The sequence below is a fragment of the Thunnus albacares genome, chromosome 6, assembly GCF_914725855.1.
Source record: "Thunnus albacares chromosome 6, fThuAlb1.1, whole genome shotgun sequence".
NCBI lineage: Eukaryota > Metazoa > Chordata > Actinopteri > Scombriformes > Scombridae > Thunnus > Thunnus albacares.
Window position 1 is genome coordinate 13,887,732 of NC_058111.1, and position 17,709 is coordinate 13,905,440.

Consider the following 17,709-nt stretch of genomic DNA (forward strand, 5'->3'; position numbering starts at 1 on the left):
TCTCAAGAAAAGTCTCCTTGAGTTTGTCTGAAGGCAGATTATTTAAGTAACAATTAAATTCTGTTAATTTATTCACTACAGATTATGTAGCATGTGTATCATACAATGCTGTTTTTATTATATTATATACATGTATGAATTCAAAGTAAATATTAAAAATTCTGTACTTTCACAATGGGTCAGATGTGTTACATGTCCCAGTTTTACATAGTTGAAATGATTGCATACTTACACAAGTATAACTGCTGTTAAATAAACAGGGCTTCAGAATGACACATCACAATAGTTAATGTAGGAATTAAAATAATTTCTGAGAGAAATTAAAAAATCTGCAACCCATTATTCTACTAGCAGTTAATATACTTATCACTCGAAGAAGGGATGATGATGGTGATTACAGAGGCTGACAGCATGAACAGTGTTTTGCGTAAACTGCACCTTCCAAATGAAGACCACTAGATGGCCATATTATACCATTTAATGATGCCCTCATATGTCTTTCAGCATCTCTCATCAAGGTTCCTTCCTTGTTGGACTAAACATACATCTGAAGTCTGCACTTAGCTTGTGCAGCTGTGCAACATCTTTACCCAACCACCAATTTATGTATTTGCTTTCATAGTAATTTACAGTACTTCCCTGTCATTAATGTATAGTAACCTAGTACTGGCTGTGCAAGATTAACCTATTCTGTAGTCTGAAATTAAGATATCAATTTCTGTCTAAATGCGGTGAAATGAGCCTGTGTGTTTACATTAAAACATTTGCAAACAGGCAACTGTAATTAATTAATTAATTGTCCATCATGTAGTCATTTAAAATAAAATGTGGAGAAAGTGATAAGATAGGACTTAGACAGGGGACAGAGTAATCGAAAGATTATGTAATAAAAAGATTTTGATACAATATATATAATAGGCGTTCATGCGGATCAACCCACGCTAGGCAACCAGCCCTGACAGCATCACTGGACATGTCCTGAAGGTCTGCACAAACATATTTAACCTGTTCCTTTCCCACTGGACTAGCCCCATCGACTTCAAATCCACCACCATCATCCCCATCCAAAAAACAGCAGAAAGCGGTGTTCTCAATGGCCGGTGCCACACAGCCCTCACCCCCATAGCAAGCCAGAGAGAGAAGCTCATTAAATCCCTCATCTACCCCATGCCCCCCCCCCCCCAACCCTTGACCCCCTTGAATTTGTATACTGTCCAAACAGAAGCACAGAGGATGCCATCACCCACGTCCTACACACCACCCTCTCCCACCTGGAAGGGAGGGACGCCTATGTGAGGATGCTGTTCGTGGACTACAGCTCAGCATTCAACATCATAATGCCGTCCAGGCTCATCAGTAGCTCAAGGATCTGGGCCTGAACTGTATGATTGGATCCTGTACTTTCTGATGAACCGCCTCAGGTGGTGAGCGTGGACAGGTGGTCTGTGTCCTGTGCCCTCATGTACTCCCTCTACACCCACAACTGTGTAGTGACAAAGGCTACAAACACCATTATGAAGTTTGTGGACAACACAGCAGTTGTGGGGTTGATCTCCCAAGGCGGACAGCCAAAAGGGAGGAGGTGACTGCCCTGGAACAGCGGTGCCAGGACAATCACCTCCTCCTGAACATCTCCAAGACCAAGGAGGTAAATGTGGCACAATAGCCAGTTCTCCTTGCTGCCCTCAGGGATGAGATATAGGACTCTAAAATTATGCACCGGCAGACCAAGGAACAGCTTTGTTCCTCAGGCTATAAGACTCCTTAATAAATAACACAGACACACACACACACACACATACACACACACACACACACACACACACACACACACATACGCACAGACACATACACATATACACACAGACTATGTGCAATATCTGATTATTGATTGATTGTATATGCATCATCGTTTTTATATTTATATGTCACATATATATATATATATATATTCTATTAATGACTTTTAATTCTTACTATAGGTCGGGTTCACTCACTCAATAGCATTTCTTTATTCCCTGCTTGGTGAACGTGCAAGGTTTTCAAACATAACCCATTTTTTGTCTCTGAGCCCACACAAAGATGTCCCTTATGGCATCATCACAGTTATTGTCTCGACAAATTTCCCTCAGAGCCCAAGAAGTTATTTTATGTTTTTCACAGGTAGTTCTTCTCTTTATGAATAAACCAATCTTCATGTGTAAATTGAATGCAGTTCCACTTTATGGTTGTTTAAAAGGACTAGTGTTTATGGGTTGCATCAATGCAAGTCATTTTTACACTGATGCCACACCTGTTCTCATCAGGGAGGTTAGTGCGTGTGGGTAAGAGTTGTTGGTCTACTTCACTTGTGTATTTGGCCAGTCAGGGTGTTTTGAATGTAGCCTTTTAACTACAGTAGTCTGGTTGATTCCTGTCATTTCTTTTGTGAGTGTGGTCTTTACCTTCCATTGACAGTGCAGATAGGTCCCTAAAGACCTGGCTGCTTTTTCATGAACAGGTTTCTGTCCATTTTTTGTGAAAGTTTTGGTATAAAAACATTTAACAAAATCCACAAGATTCTGCCTCATTTCATTTTAATTAGTTACCATAAAATCCTCATGCTTCAAACCATACTCTCTGCATAAAGTACATATGTTTCCTGACCACAAAAAAGAAAAGAACACTTTTAAGATTTTTATTAAATGACATTGACATCACATCAATTGAATTTACCAGGAATGATACATTCCTTAGCCCATTGTTTGAGTGACCACAACACTCAGTCTGTACCATACAGCAGCTACAGTATAATGATTTATTGACTGTATATCTATTCTCTTATTTTTTCTATTATGGCAGTATGGTAGCTATGATCTGCAAAACCTTGAAAACAACATACAAACTTGCACACAGCCTCCCATTTCCCCTCTGTGCCACCTCTCTCTGTATAATGGGATATAATTGCTTGTGAAATAATGAAGTAAAGAAATTGTACACTTGTGGCTCATCAGCACCTCCTTTCCTTAACCATCAAGAATTAAGTGTGATGTAACTTAGTCCTTTGAGATGGCAAGGATGGTGCCTTGGTGTGGTAACTTAGATAAACATAGAATAATACAGAGAGAAAGAGAGTTAAAATGAGATAAATACCAATATCTGAAAGAAATACAAAGATATCAGTATTTGTCCTGCATGTTGTATATTGGAAATAAGGATCCAGTTTATGCAGTTTTGCATAAATGTAGCATATATGTGAAACAGAAAAGAATAGTACAAAAGAAGTACCAAAGAAGAACATAGAAACCAATGAATAAAAAAATATGTAGCTGTATTCGTCCTGTATTATATACAGTATGTCAGAAATGGTATCTAGACTTGTTTATTGTGATCTTCCATTGTCACAGTTATATGTTCATATAAAAATGGCCATTTAGGAACCTGAGCCTGGACGTAATCGAAATGGAGTCTGTTTTTTCAGTTTAGTGGAATGATCTTCTTTGCTAGTAACAGAGTTTAGGAACTTTACTAGTAGTCTTTACTGTTGTCAGGTCTCCTAGAACACAGAGCTGTGGGGAGAGGGGGACGTTGAGGCCAAGAATCTCCTCCAAGTGTGAAACATTATGTTGCCACAGACTGTGTATAGATAGTTATCTATTTTTTTGTTAGGGCAGTTTAAACAGAACAGAGAGCCAACTGATCCCATTAGAAACATGGAAGTGTTGATGAAAATAGAGGAGCAGGGGCAACCATCTAACCACATCTTATCACTAGGGTGAAAGCTGGTTCTTAAAACACTTTGTTAAACCATCTGAAGCCCATAGCTTGTCAGGTTTATGAAGACGGCTAGCATGTGTGCATGGTCCAGAGTGGAGAGGAGGTTGTTGACCACTGTTTTCTAAGGATCAGATCTTGGGAGCCTTGGTATCCCCCTTTAAGTCTGTCTTGCAAAGGCTGATGGATGCCAGCTTGCAGGAATACATGACTGTGGCAGTCCAAGGACAGATGATCAACACAGGGCTATTCTAGCCTTGTGTTGCCATCTGTTTGGGCCAGATGCAAATATGATGCTCAAGCTCTGGTGATGGTGGAGGTGCTTTGGCAAAACCATGAACAGCTCTATAGGCTGGGATGCTGCAGCTGGCTTCAGATGACCTTAGGGTCCATTTGGACTCTAACTGGCACAGTAAAGTTAGACCTTCCCCTTCCCTCCCTTCACCATTCTGCACCCAGGTGGAAGGAGTGAACCTCATCTTGGTGGCCCAAATTGGCCACAGATTGGACTAGATTCTCAGCAGTTGGACCCCTCTTTCAATGACACCAATGGGAGCTGGCTTGAGTATGGCTAGACCTGTACTTTCTTTCCTTTAATGAGACCTTGGGCATTGCTCTCACTACAGTACAGCTGTGTCCAGTACCATGATGACAACAGCTGTGTTAGTGGTTTTTCTTTACTACCATCACCTTTGTTAAGAAACCAGAGAAATCTGCACCTTCTTCAAATTCTTCTTGGTTTGTAGTTGTTTAGGTCCATGTGTGTACTATTCTGTTTTCTTCAAGGCAAAATTAAATTCTGCACCACTGTATAATAACATGTCTAAATGTCTACAGCCATGCTATCTCCATGGTGAGGCTAAACTTTGGCACTGTGGTGCTTTTAGCTAAATGCTGATGTCAACATGTGGACATGCACACTATGATACATGCTAACATGCTGATGTTCAGCCGGTATAATATTTACCAATTTCATCATCTTAGTTTAGTATGTTAGCATGCTAACATTTGCTAATCAGCAGGAAACACAAAGTATAGCTGAGGCTAACAGGAATACCATCAGTTTTGCAGGTAAGTGGTCATAAACCAAAATATTATACAAATTCAAATTTGGACCTGATGATAGTGCTTAAAACTTCATGACAATCCACCAAATAAATGGAGTCGAGATACAGTATGTTACTCAAAACCACAAATGTCAACCTTGTGGTGGTGCTAGAGGAAAAGCCAGAAGATCGCTGAAGTTATTTGAATACATCAGCTGTGAACCATGAACGTGTGTACCAAATTTTGTGCCAGTCCATCACATATTTGCTGAGATATTCCGAAGGATAATTGAAATGTTTTACATGCTAGTGGACAGATCAGAGAATCAGCATAGTCATGACAACCCATCTTATTGCTGAAATATTTCAATCTGGGCCAACAGACAAAATGACATTACCATTCTTTGAGCCACCCCGCTAGCATGGCTGGAAAAAAATGCTTAAAATAATCAATTTATCTGAATGAATACATCATTGACTGTTCATGTGTTTGTCTTTTTTTTTTTTTTAACAACCTTTCTTTGATTTTAAGGTTTTGAGCCAACAATTCAGAACTGAGCTTCCTGCCTCTTTTGTCACTGAAATTCTGCTTCCTGTGCTCACTGGTGTTCACTGGTCGTCCATCAGTCTGGTGTTGTCGGATCCAGCAGGCAGCATTTGGGATCAGTTTTGTACTTTGTGTTTCCTGCCTCCTGGTCAAGACCATAGTGGTTCTGGCTGTTTTCCGCTCAGCTCGGCCTGGTGCTGAAAGCTTGATGAAGTGGTTTGGTCCAGGCCAACAAAGAAGAAGTGTTTGTCTCTTTACCTGTATAAAGGTCAGACTTGAAAATGCACATTTTTCATGATAAAATTATTATTACATCATTCTAGTTGAGTGTGTTGGGCTCCCTTTGCCCCCCTTTATGGGCCCCCCTTTATGGCCCAGCTCATCTGGCTCAACCAGCCTTTGTTTTGCCTCCCCTCCCGGACATCTGGCAGTGCGTTGAAGCATCCTGGAAGGAGCTCCTGAAAACAAAGTCACCAGTTGTGGGACTGGTTTCCTTCCTGAGAGTGCAGGGCAACATGGAGACAGCCTGTCCTGATACTGGCTGTCTCCATGTTGCCCTGCACTGGCTGGGTAACATGTTGCCCTGAGAGTGCAGGGCAACATGGAGATACATGGAGACAGCCTGTCCTGATAATGGACAGAGACACGCTGGAATACTTTGAGAAAATATTCCGGCCGGTCGCGCAACTAGCCTCAGCAGTGAACAATCTGAGTGTGTTGGGTGTTGTGGCAGCAAATACACCGCTACACACCCCCTCCACGGCTGAACAGGTTGAATTTCTGGGTCACACCATCGGTCAGATTCAACCTCGTTCTGGGTGATTGCACTTGCCATAGTAGGCTCACATGTGGCTGGGACTCCTCACTCTACAGAGGAAGGACAGAGAGGGCCTCCTGGGAGTTCCCAAAGCTCTGGACGGTCTCTTTGGATTTATCTCCTCTGTGACTCAGCACTTCAAGAAGCTGGAAGAAGAGAAGGCGCAGCTGAGCCATCATCTGCCACTCGCGCCTTCTTTGAACCAGAGAGGAGATGAAGTGCTGCAACACCACAGCAAGGAGGAGAGCTTGCAGGTAGGGCAGAACACCATCAGCCCCCTATGCTTCATGCATAGCTGATGCTTCCCACAGAGACACTGCAGCAGCAACCCACCGCAACCCACCTCGGACCAGTCAGTGCAGGGCATCTCCCCAGGAAACGGTGATGTGGTGAGCAGTGTTATATCCTCACACAGGAATAATGACTCATGCTCACACACTGATCAAAGCGAGGATGCTTCGTGTCTGCTTAGTGTCAACACTGTATCCTGCTGTTCATGCCGCCCTGCTCAGGACTGGCGTGTACAGCTCACCATTTGGGGTTACATTAGTGCAGCCAGCAGTGTTACTTCCCTCTTAGAGAGTAATGCCCTGGGCCCGCTTATGGACTGAGGAGAGGAGACACTGAGTCTGCTCCGCTCCTCTATGGTTATTTCTGTGGGAAATACGGAGGGTGATGGACGCACCAACACAAAATCTGATGCTGTGTTGAGGCAGCTGATGGTCATGTGTTCACAGACTGCTCCATCAGCTCGGCCCTTTTGGTGCCAGCCCCCCATGGGTCAAACTTCCATTTATGGAAGGTTTGGCAGCGGAGAGGGCTGAATCAGAATATCACAACTTCCTGGCTGCTGCCCCCCAGCTTCCATCCTCTGACATAGTTTTATGGGGAATGGCGTCACAACTACGTGTTATCAGAGTGGACGGACAAAACACTGAAAATGGGTTATTCTCTCCAGCTCTGCCATGTTCTGGCAGCAAGGAGATAAATCTATCCTCCCAAGAGGAGATAAATTTTCTCTATGAAGAAATCCAGGACCTGCTATTGAAACAGGCTGTCTTGATCGTTTCCACTCACAACAGACAGAGGGGGCTTTACTATGTGTACTTCTTGGTTCCCAACAAGACAGAGGTTTCAGACCCATCTCCTCAAGCTGAACCAATGTATCACTAGAAAGATGTTCTGCATGCTGACCATCAGGAGATTGCTGGAACTGGTTCAACTGGGCAACTGGTTCACCACCATTGACCTGAAAGATGCTTATTTTCACATCGAGGTGGATCATGGTGGTGGGCCATCCAGTCATTCCACTGGGGCTCCTGCACATGTGCCACCTTCAACAGTGCTTTGCCAACCTGTGCTTGATCCCAAGAGGCACAAGCACTGCTTGTTGAACATTCCCCCATCAGTGCAGGAGGACCTGCGTTATTGGGGGGTCCCCACAGCATCTGTCGGCAGAAACACTGCTGGGTCGAGTGACCTCCTACATAATGGTGTTCACAGATGCATCCCTGATGTGGTGGGGGGGCCACTGTCTGGGGAGAGCGATAGGTGGTGTGTGGCTTTCAGGGCAAAGCCGACACATCAACCTCCTCAAACTTCAGGCTCCTGGTCCTCCAATACATCCTGACTCTGGTTCAGGGGAGAAAGGTGTGGGTGAGAACAGACAACTGCACCACTGTTGCCTACATCAACAGGCAAGGCGGAGTCCGCTACGCAGCCCTGTTGAAGATAGCGGAGAACCTGTTGGTGTGGGCCTCAGAACACCTCCTGTGTCTATCAGACAAGTGTGTGCTGCACCCTGAAGTGGTGCAGCAGATTTGGAACCGATTTGGGAGAGCGGAAGTGAACCTGTTTGCCAGTCAAAATAACACCCACTGCCTGCTCTGGTTCTCCCTGATGCTGCAAGACGATCTGAGCTATCACATTTGCACACACGCCATGGCCAAGGAGGCTACTTTACGCCTTTCCCCCTCTTCATCTCATTCCCCCACTGCTGGAGAGAGCGAGGCAAGAGCAGCTGTCAGCCATCCTGATAGCCTGGACCGTCGTTTGGCATCGTGGTACGCAGAGATGATCCAGATGTTGGCAACCGAGCCCTGGTCCATCCCGCAAGTGTGGGAGGCTCTGTCCCAGGAGGTGGGTTCGATAGGCGCACTGCCCACGTTAGGCCAACCTCTCCAGGCTTGGCTGCTGAGAGGGACAGGCTGATGCAGGCTGGACTGTATGCACAGGTGGTGCAGACCATTAAGGCGACGAGAGCAGGATCCTCTATTGCTTGCTACAAGGCAAAATGGTTGGGATCCCAATGCTGGTGTGAAGAAAAGAGACTGGACCCCCTGTCCCTATAACTGGCAGGAGGTGGAATAAAGAGGGGAGGAGACAGCGGAGGAAATGTATGAAGATAATAACATGAAATACATGAGCAAGAGCAAATCTAGAAATGCCAACATGACTTTTCTCCTATTTACTCCTTTTCTGAGCCCAGTCATTTAGTTTTATCGCTATGTCACCTCTTTTTATTGTCTTGCAGTATAGTTTAATCTCGCACGTACCACCCATCAGGGCAGGAGAAGAAGTATTGGCAGGAACTAAGATGCATTTAATTTCAGATTGATTTTGTATTGAGTCAGAATTCATTTGTGCTCATTTAATGACATTTCACCAAAGCCATGTCAACAACCGTTCCACCCTTTATTCAGCTGTAGATATCAACGTACGATCCAAACTGTGACATTGACTATGACGCAAAGAAGACGAATTGGGGATTTAGCAGAGAGGGAATGCCTTTCTTTGTATCATTTTAATGTGTAGAATAATCAAACAGCTAATTTTAATAGATGGGGTTCAGGGAGGGGGAATGGGAGGTAATTGCTCATGAAATGATTATAATAGAGCTGACAAATGGCACACCTGTTGCTCTGGGTATACAATTCGCCACACTAGATCCAGGCTAGACTGTCACACTTTGTTAAGTTTTATGAATCAATCACAATACACAAATCCTCAGAAATCTAAGAGAAGGGACACATTAAGATTAGAGTTAAACAGCTTCCCAAAACTCTCCACTTGTTTGTCTTATCTTAAGTGACCTTGGGCCATTCGAATTACTTGAAACACTATTGTATTTATAGTAAACATACTGTAAACACATACACACACATCACTGATAACTTCATACACAGTAATCACTTGCTGGCATTTGATTATTTTTCCACCATCACTCCAGAGAGGAAAAATTTCAGGTAGTGCACTTGTGTCATCACTTTTACTTCCTAGCAAAAGGCTTTACAACTATTATAAATACCCACATCAACACTTCACTTGTGCAGGGTGGGGTGTATGTTATAGTCAAGATACCAACCAGACTTAACAATTGACCTTGTGATATGTGCTTTTTAACCAAGTGAATTATGATTCTGTTTATAATGCAATTTTTCTTTGCAGGAAGCTGACTTGAGACTTTGATGTTACATTTGGGCACTTTAATGGGACTTTTGTCTTTGGTAACAGGAACTGTTGAATGTTGTCTATGAGGTAATGCACCATTTTCTCTGAACTTATCGCATGCCATTAGCAGGTTTGATGAGGCAGGTTGGATGTGAATTATATTTTACACAAACTGAATTTGATGCACTTCTGGTTGATGCATATTCTAACATTGACATAACAGTTACATATATGTGTTAAATGTCCAGAACAGCTGCATACATGTCTTGGTTCTACTGGCTCCTCACTCAGTGGCCCTCCTCCCTGCTGCTTCTCAGTGTAGTGGGCAGACAGATGGGGCTGGAGGTGGTTCAGGCGATAGTGTGTCCTCGGTGGGGTACACCGAGCAAAAAAGGCCTCTCGCAGGATGGAGATGTGATTATCGGTGGACTCCTTAATCTGTATTACATACCCTCAGCTATACAACAGGTCTTCACCAAGCTGCCACATTATAAACCTTGCACTGGGTAATACTTGATCACAACTTTGTATTGTTTGTATTCTTTTACAATATGTTTGGTGGTTATTATGTTGTTCATATTATGATAGCAGATTGTATTTTTTATATTTTCTCTTTTGCTATGCTTAAATATTTTTGTTAAAAAACTGAAAAAAACTTAATGTAATGTTAACATTATATAATGTTAGTAGTACTGGTAGTGTTTTATAAGAGGCACATTATAATTAAAAAATGTGATATCCTGTATATCTGAGATAGTCATACAGTATTTTAATTATGGTAAACTATTTCAAAAGATTTATATTTGCATGCATGAAATTTTTGGTAATTTGTCGATTTTATAATCCTGTCTATGATGATTATTTTTATCTCTCACTGATTGATACTGCAGTTAATTTCTTTCCTCTCCCGTGGTCTCAGTTTAGATCTTGAGTCACTAAAATATATGTACGCTATGACGTTTGCGGTGGAGGAAATCAATCGTAACAGTACTCTGCTACCAGGAGTGAAGCTGGGCTATCGTATACTTGATAGCTGTAGCCGATACCCCTGGTCTTTGCAAGCTGCACTGTCACTGGTTGGAGGAGACACAAGCAGCTGCATCTTAACAGCCCCTGTGCCTCAATCTGCAGCTTATGAACAACCTGGAGAGACAACAGGTATGACTTGATGTAATTTAGTATACAGTTAACATCTGCTTTGTCCAAACAACAACTGATATGATTATAGTATAAATGATTGTCATTATGTAATTTTATATCTAACGCTATCAACAGGTGGTCAGCCTGTTCCCTTGCTTATTGGCGCTGCCACATCTACAACAGCCATAATGCTGTCTAGTATCCTGGGGCCTCTCTCTGTACCAGTTGTGAGTTTCAGTGCCTCAAGAAATAAATCTCTGATGAACCTTTTTTATACAGTCTACATCAAGAGGTTGATCAGATTTTCATATAAAATATATTATTACAGTAAAAACAGTGTCAAAATAATAGTTTTGTGTCTTTCCTTCAGATCAGCTACTTAGCGAGCTGCCCATGTCTTAGTGACAGGCCCAAGTTTCCTAACTTCTTCAGAACAATCCCCAGTGATATTTACCAAGCCCGGGCCATTGCACAACTGGCCATACGCTTCAAGTGGACTTGGATTGGAGCAGTACTAGTAAACAATGATTATGGTCAATTGGCAATACAGGTGTATGTTTTTGTTGTTATAATTTAAATTGCCTGAAAAAGTCTCTCATGTATCTCCTTCGTGTATGGTGCAAACAATATATATGTATTTGTTTTTATGCTCCATATTTCAGACATTTCAGGAAGAGATTCGAGGGAAAGGGGTGTGTTTGGAATTCATAGAGACTGTCCGCAGAGAAACTATTGAGCGTGATGCCAGACGTGCAGCAAACACAATTCAAGCTTCAACTGCGAGGGTGATTCTGATCTTTTGCTGGTATACAGATGTAAAGAACTTATTTCTGGAACTGGCTGAGAGAAATGTGAGCAACTGGCATGGGGATTTGTATAGACAAAGGGGTTCATCATTAAACAAAGCCATGTATTTTGTAACAACAAAATGCCAGCTGTTTTTCCTGTCATAATTTATTTCAGTGTCCTCTTACTATAGGTGACTGACAGACAGTTTCTGGCCAGTGAGGCTTGGAGCACCAGCAGTGATCTTCTCCAAGATCTTACCATCTCTAAGGTGGCAAATGGAGTTCTTGGTGTGGCCATTCGAAGTTCAACTGTACCTGGATTTGAGCAGTATCTCAAACGTTTGCACCCAAATCATCGTCCTGATGATGAATTCTTAAGATATTTCTGGGAAAAAGAGTTTGCATGCAGCCCTAGAGCTACACAGTCACATGTAAAACCTTTCTCCTCATATTCCTCTTCACCACTGAAAACAAGGTTTGACTATCCATCAAATGTTTCCTCTTCATCTCCTGAAAAGAGGTCTCTTCAGAAAGCCTCACTACCGACCTGCAATGGGACAGAGTCCCTGGAGGGGATGCAGCATCTCTTTACCGACACCTCCCAGCTACGAGTGGCATACAATGTCTACCTTGCTGTTTATGCTGCAGCCCACGCACTTCACAGCCTTCTCTCCTGTCCCAACAGAGACAGCCCTCTCAGAAACAACAGCTCCACCTGCTCCTCTCCAAAACACATTAAACCCATAGAGGTAAACACGATTATCTCTTACTGATAGTTCCAGATGTTTGTGAAAACTGTAAATGAAATTTTGACATTCTGATTTTTTAAAAAAATGTCAACAGTCTCTGCAATATTTTGATGATTTCACAGCTGTTACAGCACTTGAGCAAAGTGAACGTCACCACTCCACAGGGGGAAATGTTTTATTTCCAAGGGGCCGACATTCCAGCAAAGTATGATCTTGTCAACTGGCAGAACACTCCTGAAGGGCCACTAAAGCTAGTTTTGATTGGTCGCGTGGATGGGTTTGATCTGCACCTTAATGAGTCAGCTATTCAGTGGAGCACAGGATCCAATCAGGTAATCAGACCAATAAATTGTCTTAAGGCTAATAATAATTTTCAGTTGAATTGATTGTCTTTGTCAATTAAAATGATTCTGTCCTTGACAATGTGATTTGGCTTTTTGTTTAGGTGCCTATTTCAGTGTGCAGTGAGAGCTGCCCCCCAGGTACCCGAAAGGCCAACAGGAAAGGGGAACCTGTCTGCTGCTTTGACTGTATCCCATGTGCTGAAGGGGAGATTAATAACAAAACTGGTGAGGAAATGACTTTTGTAAAATAAGAAAAACTCATGTTTGCCACTTGAATTTTCACCTTTTTGTTTTGTTTCCCTTCTCTCTTTTTTCTGTTTTCCTCTCCTAGGTTCCCTTCACTGTGAGCGTTGTCCATCGGAGTTTTGGTCCAATGCTAACCGAACTGCCTGCATGCCTCGCCAACTGGACTTTCTTTCCTTTAATGAAACCTTGGGCATTACTCTGACCACAGCAGCTGTGTGTGGTGCCATTGTGACAACAGCTGTCTCTGTGGTTTTTATTTCCTACCGTCAAACACCTATGGTAAAAACCCAGAGTGATGTAACAGAGACTTTGTTGTATACATTTTTCACATTTCTTTCTTTCATTATTTTGTCTAGAAAAATGAAAAAAAAGTATATAGTGTATTGTTTAAATGGCCACATCTTTGCCTGTTAATCTGATTCACCTCAAGGTACGAGCCAACAATTCAGAACTGAGCTTCCTGCTTCTTCTGTCACTGAAACTCTGCTTCCTGTGCTCACTGGTGTTCATTGGTCGTCCATCAGTCTGGTCTTGTCGGTTCCAGCAGGCAGCATTTGGGGTCAGTTTTGTACTTTGTGTTTCCTGCCTCCTGGTCAAGACCATAGTGGTTCTGGCTGTTTTCCGCTCAGCTCGGCCCGGTGCTGAAAGCTTGATGAAATGGTTTGGTCCAGGCCAACAGAGAGGAAGTGTCTGCCTCTTCACCTGTATACAGGTGTGAATATTGTTTAATCGATTACATTATTACATTTTTTGATACATATAAGTAACTACACTTCTACACTTGATATTAAATAATAACATTAGAATGTGTTTCCTTTTCATATAGGTTATCATCTGTGTCATATGGCTGTCTCTCAGTCCCCCTGTGCCTCAACGTGATCTGGGTTTCCAAGGGTCAAAGGTCACTCTGGAGTGTGCCATGACCTCTGTGGTGGGCTTCTCTCTGGTTCTGGGTTACATTGGCCTGCTGGCCTGCACCTGCCTCATCTTGGCCTTTCTTGCAAGGAAACTCCCCGACAACTTCAACGAGGCCAAACTGATCACCTTCAGCATGCTGATCTTCTGTGCTGTCTGGGTGACCTTTGTCCCTGCTTATGTTAGCTCTCCTGGGAAATATGTTGTTGCTGTGGAAATTTTTGCAATACTGGCCTCAAGCTATGGTTTATTGTTCTGCATTTTTGCTCCAAAATGTTTCATCATACTTTTGAGGCCTGAGAAAAACACTAAGAAACACCTGATGGCCAGATAGTGTTTCTGGCTTGAATGTGAGCATATGACTGTGATATTTGTCCGGTGGAGACAATGCCCCTCCCCACTACCCATCCTGTATAGTCATTTGGTGGACAATAGTACAGGATCTAAGTTGCCTCAAACAGGTACATGTGTATTTGTTACATCAATTCCTTTCATCTAAATAACACTAATTATTAATGTCCTTAGCTGTATGAAGTTAAAAATGTCTCAGGCACACGTATTGTAGTTATGGCTTTCATTAGTATTAACTAAGAATGTTTCTGCTGTTGTAGATGTTGTTAAATGCAAATATAACATTACTAATCAACCATTGAAGTAAAATACACGTTTAAATAAAATGCTGCTAACTAAAAATGTGATCGATTTATTTAATATTAATGTGCTCAATTATTCTATTTTGCAATGTGACTGTTCTGCATCCAGTTTAAACATTAAAAATATTGTACCTCATCTCAAGAAAAGTCTCCTTGAGTTTGTCTGAAGGCAGATTATTTAAGTAACAATTAAATTCCATTAATTTATTCACTACAGATTATGTAGCATGTGTATCATACAATGCTGTTTTTATTATATTATATACATGTATGAATTCAAAGTAAATATTAAAAATTCTGTACTTTCACAATGGGTCAGATGTGTTACATGTCCCAGTTTTACATAGTTGAAATGATTGCATACTTACACAAGTATAACTGCTGTTAAATAAACAGGGCTTCAGAATGACACATCACAATAGTTAATGTAGGAATTAAAATAATTTCTGAGAGAAATTAAAAAATCTGCAACCCATTATTCTACTAGCAGTTAATATACTTATCACTCGAAGAAGGGATGATGATGGTGATTACAGAGGCTGACAGCATGAACAGTGTTTTGCGTAAACTGCACCTTCCAAATGAAGACCACTAGATGGCCATATTATACCATTTAATGATGCCCTCATATGTCTTTCAGCATCTCTCATCAAGGTTCCTTCCTTGTTGGACTAAACATACATCTGAAGTCTGCACTTAGCTTGTGCAGCTGTGCAACATCTTTACCCAACCACCAATTTATGTATTTGATTTAATAGTACTTAACAGTACTTCCCTATCATTAATGTATAGTAACCTAGTACTGGCTGTGCAAGATTAACCTATTCTGTAGTCTGAAATTAAGATATCAATTTCTGTCTAAATGCGGTGAAATGAGCCTGTGTGTTTACATTAAAACATTTGCAAACAGGCAAATGTAATTAATTAATTAATTGTCCATCATGTAGTCATTTAAAATAAAATGTGGAGAAAGTGATAAGATAGGACTTAGACAGGGGACAGAGTAATCGAAAGATTATGTAATAAAAAGATTTTGATACAATATATATAATAGGCGTTCATGCGGATCAACCCACGCTAGGCAACCAGCCCTGACAGCATCACTGGACATGTCCTGAAGGTCTGCACAAACATATTTAACCTGTTCCTTTCCCACTGGACTAGCCCCATCGACTTTAAATCCACCACCATCATCCCCATCCAAAAAACAGCAGAGAGCGGTGTTCTCAATGGCCGGTGCCACACAGCCCTCACCCCCATAGCAAGCCAGAAAGAGAAGCTCATTAAATCCCTCATCTACCCCATGCCCCCCCCCCAACCCTTGACCCCCTTCAATTTGCATACTGTCCAAACAGAAGCACAGAGGATGCCATCACCCATGTCCTACACACCGCCCTCTCCCACCTGGAAGGGAGGGACGCCTATGTGAGGATGCTGTTCGTGGACTACAGCTCAGCATTCAACATCATAATGCCGTCCAGGCTCATCAGTAGCTCAAGGATCTGGGCCTGAACTGTATGACTGGATCCTGTACTTTCTGATGAACCGCCTCAGGTGGTGAGCGTGGACAGGTGGTCTGTGTCCTGTGCCCTCATGTACTCCCTCTACACCCACAACTGTGTAGTGACAAAGGCTACAAACACCATTATGAAGTTTGTGGACAACACAGCAGTTGTGGGGTTGATCTCCCAAGGCGGACAGCCAAAAGGGAGGAGGTGACTGCCCTGGAACAGCGGTGCCAGGACAATCACCTCCTCCTGAACATCTCCAAGACCAAGGAGGTAAATGTGGCACAATAGCCAGTTCTCCTTGCTGCCCTCAGGGATGAGATATAGGACTCTAAAATTATGCACCGGCAGACCAAGGAACAGCTTTGTTCCTCAGGCTATAAGACTCCTTAATAAATAACACAGACACACACACACACACACATACACACACACACACACACACACACACACACACACATACGCACAGACACATACACATATACACACAGACTATGTGCAATATCTGATTATTGATTGATTGTATATGCATCATCGTTTTTATATTTATATGTCACACACACACACACACATATATATATATATATATATATATATATATATATATATATACATATATATTCTATTAATGACTTTTAATTCTTACTATAGGTCGGGTTCACTCACTCAATAGCATTTCTTTATTCCCTGCTTGGTGAACGTGCAAGGTTTTCAAACATAACCCATTATTTGTCTCTGAGCCCACACAAAGATGTCCCTTATGGCATCATCACAGTTATTGTCTCGACAAATTTCCCTCAGAGCCCAAGAAGTTATTTTATGTTTTTCACAGGTAGTTCTTCTCTTTATGAATAAACCAATCTTCATGTGTAAATTGAATGCAGTTCCACTTTATGGTTGTTTAAAAGGACTAGTGTTTATGGGTTGCATCAATGCAAGTCATTTTTACACTGATGCCACACCTGTTCTCATCAGGGAGGTTAGTGCGTGTGGGTAAGAGTTGTTGGTCTACTTCACTTGTGTATTTGGCCAGTCAGGGTGTTTTGAATGTAGCCTTTTAACTACAGTAGTCTGGTTGATTCCTGTCATTTCTTTTGTGAGTGTGGTCTTTACCTTCCATTGACAGTGCAGATAGGTCCCTAAAGACCTGGCTGCTTTTTCATGAACAGGTTTCTGTCCATTTTTTGTGAAAGTTTTGGTATAAAAACATTTAACAAAATCCACAAGATTCTGCCTCATTTCATTTTAATTAGTTACCATAAAATCCTCATGCTTCAAACCATACTCTCTGCATAAAGTACATATGTTTCCTGACCACAAAAAAGAAAAGAACACTTTTAAGATTTTTATTAAATGACATTGACATCACATCAATTGAATTTACCAGGAATGATACATTCCTTAGCCCATTGTTTGAGTGACCACAACACTCAGTCTGTACCATACAGCAGCTACAGTATAATGATTTATTGACTGTATATCTATTCTCTTATTTTTTTATATTATGGCAGTATTGTAGCTATGATCTGCAAAACCTTGAAAACAACATACAAACTTGCACACAGCCTCCCATTTCCCCTCTGTGCCACCTCTCTCTGTATAATGGGATATAATTGCTTGTGAAATAATGAAGTAAAGAAATTGTACACTTGTGGCTCATCAGCACCTCCTTTCCTTAACCATCAAGAATTAAGTGTGATGTAACTTAGTCCTTTGAGATGGCAAGGATGGTGCCTTGGTGTGGTAACTTAGA

At 41.9% G+C, this 17,709-nt stretch overlaps 1 protein-coding gene across 1 annotated transcript; it reads left to right on the plus strand.

The window, feature by feature from the left end:
* Positions 1–10,311: 10,311 nt before the first annotated feature.
* On the plus strand, positions 10,312–14,224 carry LOC122984477 (extracellular calcium-sensing receptor-like). Its single transcript, XM_044354947.1, has 10 exons — positions 10,312–10,771; positions 10,889–10,980; positions 11,124–11,303; positions 11,416–11,604; positions 11,733–12,290; positions 12,413–12,622; positions 12,736–12,859; positions 12,966–13,159; positions 13,311–13,592; positions 13,707–14,224. The coding sequence occupies exons 1-10, from the start codon at positions 10,558–10,560 to the stop codon at positions 14,127–14,129; spliced, it is 2,466 nt and encodes an 821-aa protein (XP_044210882.1). The 5' UTR covers positions 10,312–10,557; the 3' UTR covers positions 14,130–14,224.
* The last annotated feature ends 3,485 nt before the right edge of the window (positions 14,225–17,709 follow it).